Source organism: Lynx canadensis, chromosome D1 (assembly GCF_007474595.2).
Source record: "Lynx canadensis isolate LIC74 chromosome D1, mLynCan4.pri.v2, whole genome shotgun sequence".
Lineage (NCBI taxonomy): Eukaryota > Metazoa > Chordata > Mammalia > Carnivora > Felidae > Lynx > Lynx canadensis.
The window spans coordinates 17,717,869-17,735,136 of NC_044312.2; the positions used below are offsets into that span (position 1 = coordinate 17,717,869).

At 40.4% G+C, this 17,268-nt stretch overlaps 1 protein-coding gene across 5 annotated transcripts in view; it reads left to right on the plus strand.

The window, feature by feature from the left end:
* The window catches only part of ARHGEF12 (Rho guanine nucleotide exchange factor 12), a 151,041-nt gene that overhangs the window by 112,606 nt on the left and 21,167 nt on the right, over positions 1-17,268 (plus strand). For all 5 annotated transcript variants that reach the window (XM_030333251.1, XM_030333252.1, XM_030333249.1 and 2 more), the window contains 12 exons: positions 157-199; positions 504-609; positions 1,042-1,179; positions 1,867-1,899; positions 2,222-2,336; positions 3,031-3,136; positions 5,023-5,235; positions 10,361-10,493; positions 11,538-11,573; positions 11,901-12,055; positions 13,045-13,191; positions 14,242-14,327. In XM_030333251.1, coding sequence (XP_030189111.1) covers positions 157-199; positions 504-609; positions 1,042-1,179; positions 1,867-1,899; positions 2,222-2,336; positions 3,031-3,136; positions 5,023-5,235; positions 10,361-10,493; positions 11,538-11,573; positions 11,901-12,055; positions 13,045-13,191; positions 14,242-14,327 — 1,311 coding nt within the window. The remainder of the gene's footprint in view (positions 1-156; positions 200-503; positions 610-1,041; positions 1,180-1,866; positions 1,900-2,221; positions 2,337-3,030; positions 3,137-5,022; positions 5,236-10,360; positions 10,494-11,537; positions 11,574-11,900; positions 12,056-13,044; positions 13,192-14,241; positions 14,328-17,268) is intronic.

Here is a 17,268-nt window from a genome sequence, read left to right on the forward strand (position 1 = left end):
CTGTGAAATTTGGATGGGATAAGTGAGCTTAAACCTGAATGTGATTGTAAAAATAGTTATCCAAGTTGTATCTCTTCACTTTATACAAGTCCTTGTATATACACCTTATATAAGTATTTAGTGTTGTTTCACTTTTTGTTTGCATTTTTGTTTTAGCACCTGAAAGTTTCTGTTCCTGATGAAATATCAATAGATCTAGGTAAGTTTGGAGTATCAATATTCTGGAGAATTATGTCTCTGTTAGATATGTAGCACAGTTCATCTCTAAAGGTTTTTATCTGTCACGTGGTAATGAGCAGATCATCTGAATCACAACAGAAAATAGATTCTGTAATACATTAAACGTATATGAAATTGGAATTGTGAGGTAAAAAACAAAATGCACTGAAGACCTTCTCTTTGTCTTACTCCAAGTTTGTACCAAATAGCATTGATATGTTGCCAGTTATAATGCACAGGATATACCTTCACATCAGGTAACTCCTTGCCTTTTCTTTGTGCAGAAAAAAGAAGACCTGAGCTTATACCTGAGGATCTACACCGCCACTATATTCAAACTATGCAGGAAAGAGTCCACCCAGAAGTTCAGAGGCACTTGGAAGATTTTCGGTAAGCTTGGTGGCAGATATAAACTGATATGGTAGTTCTGAATTAACTTTCTGTTTAGGTAGGAAAAGGTTACACATTAAGTCCTTGGCTTAGCATATGGTCTTTATCACTGTGATTAAAATGTAAGGAATACCTAGAGTCGAAGAGTTGGCATGGTACTGAGTCCACAGTCCCCATTCTGTATGCTTTCAGGATTTGAGCTCAGGTCTCCTCTAGGCTAAGTGTGTTCCTTCAGGATGTGTGTTCTGTTGAGTGATCGCCTCTAGAATTCTTTTCCTCTGGTGTCCTAGGTGACAGGGGCCCCAAAATAGAAAACTGTGACATTTCGCCTGTTGCTAGAAACTCATAGCCATGGAAACTCTGATGAAACATCTCCAGAGGGAGACGGTTCTTCTCTAGGCCACCTCAGGAAGCTTCTCCTGTTCCCTTTAGGCAGAAACGTAGCATGGGGCTGACCTTGGCTGAAAGCGAGCTGACAAAACTCGATGCGGAGCGAGACAAGGACCGGGTAACTTTGGAGAAGGAACGGGCATGTGCGGAACAGATTGTTGCCAAAATCGAAGAAGTGTTGTAAGTAACAGAAGCATGTGCAAATGCACCTCTCTCTTGAGATGCTCCATAATGCTTAAAGCACACTTTGAACAAACTCAAAAGGGGAGTCAGACCACGTGTGTGGAGCCATGTATTTTGGTTTTAATATTTTAATTTTTTTTTAATTTTTAAATGTTTATTTATTTTTGAGAGAGAGACAGAGCATGAGTGGGGAGGGGCAGAGAGAGAGGGAGACACAGAATCTGAAGCAGGCTCCAGGCTCCAAGCTGTTAGCACAGAGCCTGATGCGGGGCTCAAACTCACAGACTGTGAGATCATGACCTGAGCCGAAGTCAGACGCTCAACCAACTGTGCCACCCAGGCACCCCTAATGTTTTAATTTTTAAATTTTGCTGATGTTTTAGAAAAGTTCTTGTGTTTCTTTTTCTGGGTATTGGTAAAATGAGTAACTATAAAATGTCTAACTGATCAGAAACACTTCCAGTGGTTTTAGTTCATGGGCTTTGGAACTGTTTGAGGTCAGAAAACATTTACAGTTGATGACAGGAGTGAGAAAAGCCTGTAGTCCCCTAGAGGGTTAGGGTTTCTCTGCTATTTCATGCCAGGTGACAGATTGAGCTCTGTTCTGTTGCTTCAGGTATCTGAGTTAATAGCAACTCCTTCGTTAAACTTTAATGTTTAATTTTGAAATATTTTTACTTTTAGGATGACTGCTCAGGCTGTAGAAGAAGATAAAAGGTAATATAACTGGGTTTTTTCCCAAGAATTTTACAAAAAAAAGAAACTGTCTTTTCTAAGTCCTAAATTATGATTTCTTTTAACTTCAAAGTATAGAGTGTCTCCCTCTGGTGGCCTCTGTTTTATTCGACTAATATTCTAGTGTCTTGAGTAGAGTCCTTTTCTATTTGCAACCAGTAGATACCTGCTTAGTTTTTTCTTGATGAATGAATTCTAAGAATTCCAGTATTGCGTTTTTTTTTTTTTTTAAGTCATTTGATGTCTTTATTCTGCCCACCCTCCCTTCTCAGAGTCCTTCTTTGACTTAATCCTTTTCCTCCAGTTCAACAATGCAGTATGTTATCCTTATGTACATGAAGCATTTGGGAGTAAAAGTGAAAGAACCTCGAAATTTGGAGCACAAGCGAGGTCGGATTGGATTCCTTCCAAAAATCAAGGTAGGACTGGATACTAGTGTGTTCAGGTCCCTGTGCTTCTTTACACAGGGTCGCAGTGCCTTCCTTCGTCTTCGTATTTACTGATTCAGCAAGTTAGTGCTGGGCGTGCTAATGTGTGTAAGACGTGGTCCCCGTTCTCAAGAAAGTAAAAAATCTAGTGAGACATTCAGGCATGGAAACTAATGATCAGACAGTGTGAGGAGTGCAGATAGCACTTTATGCCGAGTGCCATCCCAGCTCTGTCACGGCCTCAGTCTTTCCTTTTATGGCGCTGGTCACAGTGTGTGATTATTTATGTTTTCGTTTAGTTTTTGTCAGACAGGGCGGCTCTGTGAGGGCGAGGGCCTCCTTCATCGTGTCCCCAGCTTTTAGCACAGTGCCATCATGCAGGAAGGGCTTATTGTTTGTTCAGCAGAGGAATGAATTGGTTGGAACTGGCTCCCGGTAAATGTGTTGGCAAACTACTTTTTTGTTTTCCAAAATTGTCAGCTCGAAATAGGTTGAAAAGACATCTTGAGTTTGACGTGCACACGGTACTGTGTGCCGGCCTCCGAGTGCTGCGTGTGTGTCTCTCACTTGCATTTAGCCAGTTCTTTCAGCTGACCATTAGAATTGCGTTTCTGTGTTCGACAGCGACAAAAGAACTCGACTCTGTTGTGTGTCTCTTATCTCTCTGATTGTACCTTGACTCTAGCAAAGTATGAAGAAAGATCGAGAAGGCGAAGAAAAAGGGAAGCGCAGAGGATTCCCCAGCATCCTGGGACCCCCAAGGAGACCAAGCCGTCATGACAACAGTGCAAGTATGTGAAGCTGGAAATGGCGCGTTCTCACCAGCTCCCAGCTCCCTCCATCTTCCCTTCACAGGCTCAGTTAACTAGAAGTATTGGAGAAAGGTGTTCTTGAAATGATTCCACTGAATTTCCAATGTACCGTGCTGGCATTCAAGGTTATTTCTGAGCTAACTATCCCCACGTGGCTCTATAATTATCTTAAACACCTTCTTTAGGGGCACCTGGGTGGCTCAGTCGGTTAGGCGTCCAACTTCGGCTCAGGTCATGATCTCGAGGTTTGTTAGTTAGAGTCCCGCGTTGGGCTCTGTGCTGACAGCTCAGAGCCTGGAGCTTCGGATTCTGTGTCTCCCTCTCTCTCTGCCCCACCCTGGCTTGTGCTCTCTCTGTCTCTCTCTCTCTGTCTCTCTCTCTCTCAAAAATAAATAAACATTAAAAAATTTCAAAAAAGACTTCTTTAATTGTAGTATCCTGTCAGTTGTCCATAACATAATTTACTTACCTATTCGGATTTTATTTGCATTCAACTTCTGTTAAATCAAAAAAAAAAAAAAAAAGTGCATGGATTTCTCCACCATTCTTTGTTTAATCTTTTTATACACGTATTACTCACTCTCTCCATACTTATACAATGTCTCCACCTCTCCATTGTGCTTTATTTCCTGATCTCCCTCCACCCTCAGGCCTAACGGAGAGAGATCGGCCCTCTGCGGGAGAAATAGGGAGGGTGGTACCACCGGGTGGGAAATTAGGTCATGTAGTGGTCTTCGACCGGGCAGCACCGCGTTGGAAAATATTGGCGAGGTTGGAGTGGGAGTGGCATTGTGCTAACAGCGGTGCTGGATGTCCGACGCCAGTAGTGGTGTCGAATACCAGTAGTGCCCCAAACACTGAGAAGATGAAGGAAATTTTTAGAGACGAGGTGGAGAAAATGGAATGTGTCTTTTTTTTTTTTTTTTTCTTTTTTGGAGAGAGAGAGAGCGCATGTGTGAGCAGGGTAAAGGGGCTGAGGCAAAGGGAGGGAATCTTAAGCAGGCTTCATGCTCAGTGAGCACAGAGCCTGACACAGGGCTCAATCCCATGATCCTGGGATCGTGACCTGAGCCGAAATCAAAAGTTGGAGGCTCCACTGGCTGATCCACCAGGTACTCCAAGAATGGAGCCCTTCATAGGTGCTGCCCATGAGTTCCAAGGGATACAGAAGGAGCATTTTAGGAATTAGGGAAGGGAGAAGTTCAGGATTAGGGAAGTACAGAGCTATGTGAGGGTGCGCAGTGCTGTGGGGGATGATGACCTAAGTGTCTTTAGCTTCTCGTGGTTACTGATGCAAACAGGGATAGTGCGCAGGCTGCAGATTAATCTCGATCGTGTCTGAGGCACGTTATGATGGTGCAGCTACGAGTGTTGGGGGGCGGGCGGGACCTTACCAAGGCTCACAGAAGGCTCCATCTTCGCTCTTACAAGTGAGTACGGTTCTGTGTGCGTCCATCTCTTCTCTCAACACGCTCCCTCCCCACCTTTGCTCTCCTCTCCTTTTCTCCCTCTTGTCCCTCCTTCTCACTGCCACCTTCTCCTCCCTTTCTCTTCTACCTTCCTCCACCTTCCCCTGCCTTCCTCTCTCTTTCCCTCCCTCCTTTTCTTTTTTTCTTCCTTTCTTCTTTCCCCCTTTCTTTCCTTCCTTTCTTTTGCTCTCTTTCTCTCCCTTTATTTTTCTCTTTCCTTTTTTCCTTCTTTTCCTTCTTTCATTTCTTCCCGTCTTATCTATCTGTCTCTCACACAGTAGTAATTCACAAATATTTTCCATGTTCCAGACAATTTTTAGATCCTTTACATCTTCTTCTTCTTCTTTTTTTTTAGATTTTTGAAACATACATTATTAACCATTGCTTTCTGTTCAGTTGGCAGAGCTATGGAACTACAGAAGCAGCGGCACCCTAAGCACTTATCCACACCCTCTTCTGTGAGTCCTGAGCCTCAGGACTCTGCCAAGTTGCGCCAGAGTGGGTTAGCAGGTGAAGGAACAGACGTTGGGTACCTGCCAGCCAATTCCATGTCCTCTGGGGCCTCAGGGGCCACTCTTTCCCAGGAAGGAGGGAAAGAGAATGATCTGGGTGAGCGAATGCTGTAGTGCAACTTAACTAAGTCTCAAGACTTTAAAACGGTCACACTAAGTCAGCAATAGAGTGGCATATTATTTTAATCAAGCCTGAATCCCAGTTTAACTTCATTTTAACGTTTTAATATCTTCTACAGCTGGTGATAAATCTGTGCTAAGTGATCATTTTGAATTCTCACCAATTGAGGAATATCGATCGAGCGCTCTGTCAGGCATTAGCTCTGTATCCGATGCCAGCACACAGAAGTGACCCTTAGATTCTTGCCCTGTGCTGCTTAGTCCCGTGGGGAGATAGTCACACCAATAAAAAATTCAGATTGTGCCCGATCCAGTAATGGAAGGGTAAAAGAAGTGTTGAGGGGATTTAGTAGCTAGAAGCAGACCTGGGGGGGAGGCTGAAGAAGACTTTTTTAAAAACCTGAGATACTAGAGGTGTTTTGTTGTTGTTTTAATACTATAGGGAAGCCAGGAAAGAGGAGGAGGTTGAAGATGCAGGGGACAGACTATATATAACGAATAGGGAAGAGCTTGGAGAAGGAGAGAGGAGATGAGAGGCAGAGCGTGTGTGAAGGGCAAGGGGACTTGAGGAGTAGAGGAAGATGTAAAGTAATTGTAGGTCACTGGGAAAAGAGCTTATTACCATATTTCTTCATACTTGTTATAATGGGTTTCTTAAGCAAGCGAGCTGGGTGAATCAGTGGTTTTATTTGGAGAAGGGAATGCCTATCTATACTGGCGATTTTGGAAGCAGTTCAATTTCTGGTATGACAGGGTCGAGGATAAAGCTATGGGAGTGGTCACTGAAATGGCATAAAGGAAGTAACTAGAGATGAAGCAAGTAAGGGGCCAACAAGCCAGGGGTTTGAATACCTTAATATCCCTGGGTTTTGAGGTCACCTCATGTGATAGCAGCAGAGAGAGGGAAGCTGTGAGCCAGCAGCCACAGGTTCAGTATTGCTAGATGATTGTCGTGAGGAGGGAGAGCGTGTGATAGTATCTCGGAGTGAGAGTCTCAGGCCGCAAGAGATTTTTATAGGAAGGCAAGATAATGGTCTGACAGTAGTATTGAGGAACAAGGGTATCTATCTCCGCTCTGCCCTGAAGTACACAGTGTACGATGGAAACATCTGTCTCCGTTTGAGAGCACTGTAGCAGAAGAGGTCATCGCCAGTGGGATAGGCAGGTTTTTATTTAAGACAAAGAAGGAGGGGTGACATTTGTAGAAAACTCTGGAGGTTTTATCTTACGTGGAATTCTGAAGATGTTGGGTTGAGTACGTGCATTAATTCATGGCTCCTAGCTCTCACTGAAATAAAAACATGGCAGATGGGTAACCAGTAACAAATAAATAAAAACCATGAAGAGAAAGGAAGTGGAGGAAGAGAACATGTTATCAATAAGTAAGAGATTTCAACAGAGTTTGGGGAAATTAAAAGTGGACAAGAGTGGTTTGATGAGTAAAACAACATAGAGGAAGCTGGAGTCCATAATCCGTACAAGGGGTCCCAGGCGGGGAGCCAGTCTGCCCATTAGAACCCTGGAAAGATGTTGGGCTCAGCAGTTGGCATGTGTTACATGGAGTGCATGAGTAAGAAATAAAGCTGAAAATAATTAATTGAAGGCCTGTAATCAAAACAATGACGTCAACAGTTTCTGATCCTTGCATTGTAAAATGTGAGCCGTCTGTCATTTATGTACCAGAAGAACATGAGTGTGCTCTTTTAGAGGAGTTGAGTGAGTTGTGTAGGGAGAGCTGGGCAGGTCCTCCTTGACAATAGTGCCCTGGAGGGCATTAATTAGGACATTAGTTCTAACATTTGGGGGCCTGAAGCCTGACAGTAGACATGCCAGGGTCTCACCCTGTCCAGAGAGCTCCCAACTGAAATGGGTCTGCTTGTGTATAGCTGCAAAGGAAAGCCCCAGCAGCTACTCAAATACGAATAGTATTACTCGCTGTTGAAAAAATTTGCTTGCTAGAGTCAAGACCTAAGATAATACATTAATGCCAAACCTATTGATGGCATAAAAAAAGAAAACGAAATAAACAGAAAAACCGCCCCTAGCAGAAAACCGTAATTTAGGTAATAGACAAGAACGTTGAAACAATACCTCTAAATTAGATAGTATACTTGGGGAAATTTTAAAAATTATTACATCTGTAAAACAAGAATAACAGTACTATGAAAAAGGAACATTCATAAACCAAAGAGAAATGATTTAATATAACTATTACAAGACAATAACTACCGTATTAGTTATCAACTGCTTTGTATAAACCACCTCAAAACTTTATAGCTTAACACAAAAAAACACTTATTCGTCACATTTTTGGTGGGTGGGGAACTTGAGAGCAGCTTAGCTGGGCAATTCTGTCTCATGTGGTTGCAGTCAAGGTGTCTGTCAGTCATCTGAAAGCTTAGCCGGGGCCAGGAGACCTGCTTCTACGCTAGGGAGGTGGCTGGTGGCAGGGGGACTTACTTAGCTCCTTGCTGGAGGCATTGACTCCTCACCACACGGGTTTCTCCATGGATCTGCTTGAGTGTTCCATGACACGGTAGCCAACTTTCTCCGAAGTGATCCAAAAGACAGAGCAAGAAAGGAGCCTCGCTATCTTTAATGAGTTAGGCTCTGTGGGTGCACATTGTCACTTCAGCAAGTTAGAAGCAAGCCCCTAAATCTAGCTCACACTCAAGGGACAGAATAATTAGGCTCGACCCCTGAAGGAAGGAGTATCAAAACTTTGTGCACGTTTTTGAACCACCAGAGCTACCAAGAATTAAAGAAAAAAAAGAAGTCCGTAAAAATAAAGTCAAGGAGGGGCGCCTGGGTGGCGCAGTCGGTTAAGCGTCCGACTTCAGCCAGGTCACGATCTCGCGGTCCGTGAGTTCGAGCCCCGCGTCAGGCTCTGGGCTGATGGCTCGGAGCCTGGAGCCTGTTTCCGATTCTGTGTCTCCCTCTCTCTCTGCCCCTCCCCCGTTCATGCTCTGTCTCTCTCTGTCCCAAAAAAAAATAAATAAAAACGTTGAAAAAAAAATTAAAAAAAAAATAATAAAGTCAAGGAAATATTTCAGAATGTATATCAGAAATACCAAGAGACAGAAATTGGAGAGACAAGAATTATACATATAGAGAGAGACTCACTTGAGAGGTCCTATATCTGCCTGTCTGATGAAAGATCAACAGAGGAAATGGAGGAGAGACAGAGAAATGATGAGAGAGACCATCTTAAGGGTAAAGAAGAATAGTTGTCTTCACTGGGAACCACCTACAGTGAATAACAAGAACAGTAATAATAACAAGAGCCATACCTAAAATGTCTCTGGAAATTTCCATGCATCAGAGATACAGAGTCCTGAAAGCTTTGAAGGGAAAAAAAAGAAAAAACGGGGATTATGCTGCATCACATTTCTCATTATAACACGAGGGGCTAGAATACAAAGGAGCCATGCCTTTCAACTTGCTGAAAGAAAATCATTGAACTTAGAATTCGATATCCATCCAAATTACCCATCAGAAATGAAGGAAGATACAAAGACATTTTCAGATATGCCACGGTTCAAAGTTTAGCTGAAATGCACCCTTTCCTTGAACATGATTTGAAGATACACACTCCGGCAAAATGAGAAAAAGTGAAGAAGAAAATGTTACGGGATCCAGGAAATGGTGGAAACAACCCAGAAAAGTGGGGACGGGCAGGCAGTTCCTAGACGGTAGTTATGTCACAGGCCAAGGGAGCAGCTGCTCCCGACTAGAGCACGAGAGGGGCGCCTGGGTGGCGCAGTCGGTTAAGCGTCCGACTTCAGCCAGGTCACGATCTCGCGGTCCGGGAGTTCGAGCCCCGCGTCAGGCTCTGGGCTGACGGCTCAGAGCCTGGAGCCTGTTTCCGATTCTGTGTCTCCCTCTCTCTCTGCCCCTCCCCCGTTCATGCTCTGTCTCTCTCTGTCCCAAAAATAAATAAACGTTGACTAGAGCACGAGAACTAGTAGATAAGAAAAAGGGAGATTCTAAGCAGTTGATAGTATGATGTAGCAAATGAAAAACTCTGAGAATTGATAAAATGATAGTGCTTTGACAGTTGTAAAATAAAGCCATCCAGAAATGCTAAGTGAAACAGTTGTTCAAGAAAGTTAAGTCATGATTTAAATGTGAAACAAAGTTAAGTGGAATAATCTTGAAGTAGCTGATGGAGTGCCTGACCTTGATGCAATGAGCATTCTATTTCTCATGATCCATGAGTTGCATCTTTGGACCAGCAGAAAAGGAAACATAATCCTAACTAATATCCCTCTTAACCTGGCAGGAATAATATGTATATGTAATGTGTTGTATTTTGCTTATGACACTGTGTACATTGACACGATAATGTAAGCAGTCTGTTGGTTTTCAGGCTTTTAGAATCCACCTAATAGGCAAGGCACAGAATATTTAGTTGTGGCCATAGATCAGGGAAATGTAAAACTCCATCGACTGATTCAGGTAAAAATGATTCATTGAAAGAAATGAAGGGTAGAAGGAGAGAAATACAATTAAAGGGAAGGATATAGATAAACCAAATACCTAATTTGATATAGAGGAGATTTAAGATACTAACTTCTTGATGAAATAAAAACACAGATATAATTCTATCATTTAAACTTAGATAATAACCAGTAACTCAGCTAGTAATAATAATATAATTATTATCCATCAGGAAGAAATGGGAGGAAAGTGAAGGTGGGAAGTATAACTGAGCAAAATCCTCAGAGGAGGAAGAAATGTATATTACCTAAAGGTAGTAAATCAAGAAAAAGAAGTATGAGGTTATTATTTCAAATTGGACCACCATAATAACTAAAATTTGTATGAAAAAGATTGGCACAGGGGTTAGAAAAAGATAACGTCAGCAAATGTTTCTCTTCTGAGTTGTTTACGTGTCTTATGTTGGTTTTTAAAAAGTTGCTTAAAAATAATATTTCTGTTTATTTTTTAGTGCATTTTATATTAGAGTTTTGGTTCTAGCTAACCTGTAATTGAATTACGAATGTGCTATGGATGGATTGAAGCTCTCATTGGAGACTGATTTTTTTTGGAATCGTTGTCTTCATTAACACCATCTAAGGGTCTGACTTTCGTCTTTTCAGGATCAAAGCAAGTTGGAGAAACACCTGCATCTGGAGACTGCATGGATGGCGCCCCTCGCACTCCCAATACCATCTTCGATTTCCCACCTCCTCCGTTAGACCAAGTGCAGGAGGAGGAGTGGGAGGTGGAAAGGTAATTCAGTGATATCTTATGGAGGACGGTTAGGCCAACTTCACCTATTTCATTGTATAGTATTCCTGTACTTTGTAGCGTTTTCCCCACATATGCTTTTAAGAAAGGAACTAGAGCTTATAGCTGGTAAATCTTAGACAGGTACTGAAATGTTTTTAATTTATTTTATATTCAATCATTATAACTTCCAGAAAAATTGTTTTTAGCCACTGTAGTTTAACCCAGTTTTGAGTATCTCTGGCATAAATTTCTTTTTCTTTTACTTTTTATTAAAGTATAGTTGGCACACAATGTTACTTTAATTTCAGGTGTGCACCGTAGGGATTTGACAAGTTTATACGTTCTGTTGTGCTGGCCACACGTGTGACTGCCATCTGTCCCCCCACAACAGCTATTACAACACCATTGACTGTATTCCCTGTGCTGTGCCTTTCGTTCCCCTGACTTACACACTCCATTAACTGGCAGCCTGGATCTGTCACCCCTTCACCCATTTTGTCCATCCCCTCACCACTTTTTTTCTGGCAGCCACCAGTTCTGTATTTATAGGTCTGTTCCTGCTTTCTTTGCTTCTTTGTTCATTTGTTTTTTAGATTTCACGCATAAATCGTATGGTATTTGTCTTTGTATTATTTCACGTAGCATAATACCCTCTAGGTTCATCCATATTGTCACACATGACAAAAATCTCATACTTTTTATGGCTGAGTAATATTCCATAGTGTGTGTGTGTGTGTGTGTGTGTGTGTGTGTGTGTACATATATATGTATGTATATGTGTGTATATATATCACATCCTTTTTCTCCACATTCTCACTGACACTTGCTATTTCTTGTCATTGTGATACTAGCCATTCTAGCAAGGTGATATCTCGTTGTTTGATTTGCATTTCCCTGGTGATCAGTGATGCTGAATATCTTCCCATGTGTCTGTTGGCCATCTGTATGTCTTCTTTGGAAAAATGTCTGTTCAGGGTCTTTGGCATAAATTTCTTGATTACCATTTTGTTTTTACGTTGACCCTTTATTCTCCATTATTTTTAGGGTGCCTGAACATGGGACACCAAAGCCCTTTCGAAAGTGAGTAATCCTGAAGTAACTTTCAGTAGAGGCATATTTTAAGAAATAGAAAACTAACATTCTAATTTTAAAGGAAAAAACCTGTACATGGATCCGTTAGATAGTATAAAAGAAAGTTCTTAGTAAACACAAACTATTCACAAGATATTTATAGAGTTATATATAACACATGTAAATCATTTTGTATGAGAGGATGATGTTTCAGGCCCTGCGCTAGGCAGTACTTCAGAAATATGACTTATTTGCTGTAATATAAAAACTTGTGCTATTTCCCGTTGTCCACCTGATGTCCTTAGAATAGAATTCGTTATTTTTTTTTTCCATCAGATTCGACAGCATAGCTTTTGGAGAAAGTCAAAGTGAGGATGAACAGTTTGAAAATGACTTAGAGACAGATCCACCCAACTGGCAACAGCTCGTTAGTCGAGAAGTGTTACTGGGACTAAAGCCTTGTGAGATCAAAAGACAGGAAGTAATTAATGGTGAGTGTAATTAGATTTTGTTGTTGTTCACACATAGTGAGTTTTATTAGACTAAAACAAGCCCCTGAGTCTTGGAGTTTGCTTCAAAATTTCTGCTAGCCTTTTGTTTTACATAAAAGGGAATTTAAACTAGATAGATGATCCTTGAACTTTCCAACTCAAAAAATGCAAACGCTTCTATGATACTTAATGATAATTTAAAAGGCAAAGGTGTTTAGCTTTCAGGGTATTTAAGATTCATAGCATTATAGATCTTGAACTTGAATAGTCATTAAGACAATATGGGTCCTCTCACTTCACTTTTATGCCAACTTATTTTTATGCATAGATTATGAGGAAGCTCAGGCTCAGGGTGATTGGTTGAATTAATCAAGACCACACGGCTAGCTGATAAGTGATAGGGAGAAAACTGGGAACCAGTCCTTCCTTTATCCTCGAGCAGTATTCTTTATTTTACCCCAGCATATATGTGACAGAAATGGGGGTGACACGGAGGCTGTGCCCTCCACTGACTTTAGGATGCTATTTAAATAAATATCCTTCCTGTGTCTGATCACTTTGAGACGTAGTGAAATAACAAGTCTGGCCTCAGAAATGAAGGTTTGTAGGCAAATGAGATAACCAAAATACTATTACTTCTGAAGAGGTCTCAACTGAAAGACTATATACTATTTGGGCTTTAGCTTTCTCCTGTTGTTGGTGGGTACTACTGTCAAGAGACAGAAGGATTTGGGAGTACATTGTTACCTTTAATATACAGAATAGCTTTGAATGATATTTTTCATTTGTTGGCATTCAACTCTTAGAGCCAGTATGTAGGAGGGTCTCATAGATTCAAGAAAGTGACATCAGAAATACTACATCCTTTCAAGACTATGAACAAGTATTATAGAGCTAATTTGCTGCTTAATTCCAGTTAAAGCTTGTGTTTGGTCTCATGGAATCATTCTAAATGAGGTATATTTCATATTTCCTTTTTTTCTGCTTAGAATTGTTCTATACTGAAAGAGCTCATGTTCGAACACTGAAGGTTCTTGATCAAGTGTTCTACCAGCGAGTATCCAGAGAAGGAATTCTGTCACCTTCAGAACTACGGAAAATTTTTTCAAACTTGGAAGATATTCTTCAACTTCACAGTAAGAAAAATCAACTCTGATCTTTGTGGTTAACATTTTTAATAGATGAAAGATTGTGAGTGCATAAAGGCACCATAACAGTAAAATCTTCTAAATGTATCCATGTTAGCATTCCTGAAATTATATAATAATATGTGAGCACATAACTTAAATAAAGAAGTGATCTGATGTTTGAATGCCTCCCTCCCCAAACACCCACTCACACCATCAGCCTTTTGTATATAAAGTATTAGCACCAGGAGTTAAGGTCTAAAGTTGATGTCTAAGATAAAAAATATGAATAATTAAAATTACCTTTGGAAGTTTCTTATCAGTTGCAGTGTATGTGTTTTTAAAAATATATATCCAATATAATGATGTATATATTTTTTGGATATATAATATACAGTATATAATTTCATGATGGAATAATTTTCAGGAATTAAATTATTGTTGCTTCAAAGGTTTGAGTAAATATATAAAAAAATTCTACCTTGCTGGCTTTCCTTGGTTATAGTCATCTCAGACCTTTGTAGACATTTTCTCTTTTTGTAAGTCACTGCTTCTCTGTGATCCTTAATTCTCAAGCTTTCTTGCATCAAGGATGCCATCAGCACCTGCCAACGCCTGCCTACCAAATTGATGCCTTTTACGTCTTTGTGGGTGATCTTAGGTTTCACCGGCATGAACTGACAAGTTCAGTGTGATTATATCCACTGCCTGTGAATGGGAACGTTTTGAGAGCAACAGTAGGCAGAATCACCTGTTCTATTTAAATTTCTTTATGAGCATGGTTATGAGGGAGTCTTGAAGTTAGATGCATATTTGATGCACCTATACTGTATGTAATGTGCTAGTTTCCACATTGTTTTATGCTTTGGCACCTGTTTTTCAGAGAGAGCTCACAGGTATCTGTACGTATAAGAATTGTGTTCAGATTTATATTTAAGGGGGCAAGAAGCGGCTACACTACTGTGAAAAAAATTTTTTTTTGAAAATTTAGGTTCTTGGTACAGCCAGTAATGCAGGCTGTATACTTAATTATTTTTTGCTGTTTTCTTCCCCCCTTAGTTGGATTGAATGAGCAAATGAAGGCTGTTCGCAAGAGGAATGAGACCTCAGTTATTGATCAGATTGGGGAAGATTTACTGACCTGGGTAAGGAAATTTGCCATTTCGTTTTAATGTTTTTATAGACACTTGAAGATCACATTCAGGATTGAGTAACTAATCTGCAAATTTGCAAACTCATCCATGTTGCAAAGCTCCTGTAAAGATGAAAGGGGTCCAAGTATGTATTCTCTTGGGTAATATCAGTTTTTTGTTGTTGTTAATATCTTAGAAAAGGTGCTCATTCAAATTAAGTGCTCTTTTTTCATCAAAGATATTCTTTGTGTTTTAACAAATAGCAAAGTGACTCTTGATAAGAATAATTTAACTAATGTAAAATTTCAGCCGTCTTCCGTTGTCCAGGTCTCAGAATCATGCTCTAAGACATTAAACAATTGTAGATCCAGAGCTACCATCACAGAAGTAAAGAAGTGACAGTTATTTACAGTGTAAGGAAAGAGTTCAGAGACTGTCACAGCTGTTTCATAGCTGTTCTGTTTTTCTGTCCGACTCTGTGAGTATGTACCCCACTCTGTGAGTATGTACTTCTGAGCCAAACCCTGTTTTAGATGCTAGGGGTACAGTGGCAGTCGAAGCAGACATGGCCTCTGCCTGGGTGGCGCTTACAATCCCTGGGAAGACAGTCATTAGTTCTTCCAAGTGTGTTAAGAGTTACAAAAAAGGGAGAGGACAGTTTATTAGGGGAAGAAATAGCAGGGAGACCCAAACTAGGACATAGAGAAAATTTTCATAAGGGAAAGTGAATTTGATCCAAACTTTTAAAGAAAGTGCTATAGTTAAGGCTGTGATAATAGTAAAGTATATGATCCTGTTCTCAAAATGTTAACCCAAGTTGAACAGGAACTGGTTAGATATGCCCACAGAAACTTATTTTACATCAATATGCAGAGGGCTCGAGAAAATGCCACAAGATTTTGCTAACTCTACAATGGTAACTTTTTAAAAAATTAAATGCTAGAAAGTTGACTAAAACAATGTCCATCTTACTGCTTTTGTTGATGGTGAGATCATGGCTCAGAATCTACTAATCCAATAGTAGATCTTCTCTCAGCCACTTGACTCCTAGAAAAAATTGCAGAATCACAATCCGGTCTCATCTTGCATTTACTCAACTTTCCAAACCATCTTCTCACAAGGCCGGCTCTGGCATTATTGTTACTAAGGAGATTTAAGTCCTTGAAAAACCCAACTCACTTTACAACTACTTTGTGATGGTGTGGCTCGTTTTGTTCCTTGATCTCGGGGTGACAGTGAAGGTTGCAACCGCGTTCTCTTGGCTTGGCAGCACACTACTCAACTTGAAACAGAAAATCCATAGTATGACATGGTAAAGCATCAATTTTCATGTCAAATTTGGACTTAAAAGCTTAAGTCATGTGGACCTAAGATACCAATCTTGATTCCTATGCAGTTTCACTTGGATCTCATATAAGTAGTGTTTGCCACCAAGTGCCAAGTGAGATTTATCATTAATAAGGTACAGAGGTGCAGTCAGTCCTTTTGCCATAGTCCATGAGACTGCATAAACCTACTACATGGTACAAATAAGGTAGAGAAACCCCTTAACAGAGTGGGACAGAAGAAAATTAATTTTAGAACATGTAAGAAGAATCGTATTCTTTTGTTTTTTAAGATTTTTTTTTTAAGGGGTGCCTGGGTAGCGCAGTCAATTAAGCATCCGACTCTTGATCTCGGCCTAGGTCATGATCTCACGGTTCGTGGGTTTGAGCCCCACGTCAGGCTCTGCACTGATGGTGCAGAGCCTGCTTGGGATTCTGTCTCTCCCTCTCTCTGCCCCTCCCCTGCTTGTGTTCTCTCTCTCTCTGTCTCAAGATAAATAAATAAACTTAAGAAAAAAAATTTAAGATTTTATTTTTTTAAGTAATCTCTGCACCCAACATGAGACTCAAACTCAGGACCCTGAGATCAAGAGTCGCACGCTCCACCGACTAAGCCAGCCAGGTGCCCCAGAAGAATTGTATTCTTGACCATTGTGATGTACCCATAAAAAGCTAAGGAAAAATAGAATGGACTCACCAATTTGGTTAGTAACTATGAGGTACAAAGTGTTTGCTTAGGGCAAAGCATTGGCCAGAAATACTACAAGCAAAAATCATAAATAGGCCTTTAGATTTGCTCTATTTTTTAAAACAGGCTTGGAGAGTATTTTTCTGGTATTGGTCCCTTGAGATCACCTTATGTATACTAAGCTACTTGACAACTACTGTAAGAGGAAAAAAGCTACTTGAGGTTGGGATGTTACTTTCTTTTGTAAACCCAGCTGCTGTTAGTATATATTTATGGCACTTTGGTTGACTAACATACCAAAAATTCTGCCAGTCTCATCTTTCAATGTGTTAAGTGTCATATTTATAATAAAATATCAATTGACACTGGAGCAAACTATTAAAGTTTTCACATTGTACGTATGCTAGTTGAAGAAAGGATACCCTGAGTTTAACTACAAATGCACTACAAAAGGATTTTTCACAAAATACCTTTACATACAAACTTCTGGAAATAATGGCTTTATTTAAAAAAAAATTTTTTTTAATGTTTATCCATTTTTGAGAGAGAGAGAGAGACAGAGCACAAGTGGGGGAGGGACAGAGAGAGAGGGAAACACAGACTCTGAAGCAGACTCCAGGCTCTGAGCTGTCAGCACAGAACTCAACGTGGGGTTCTAACTCACGAGCCCTGAGATCATGACTTGAGCTGAAGTCAGACACTTAAACAACCAAGCCACCCAAGTGCCCCTGGAAATAATGGCTTTAAATGGGAGATTATATGAAAAGCTTCTTTGTAAACTATAGAGCAACTATTATGAACATGAAGATGGTTAAAAAATAATTGAATCTGTACTTATATAAGACTATATGAGTGAGGCACTTCTTAGGTGTTTTATGAGAGCCTAAAATCAGTATATATACAAACTTAAATTTAGAAATTTAAAAATATCAGTAGAAGG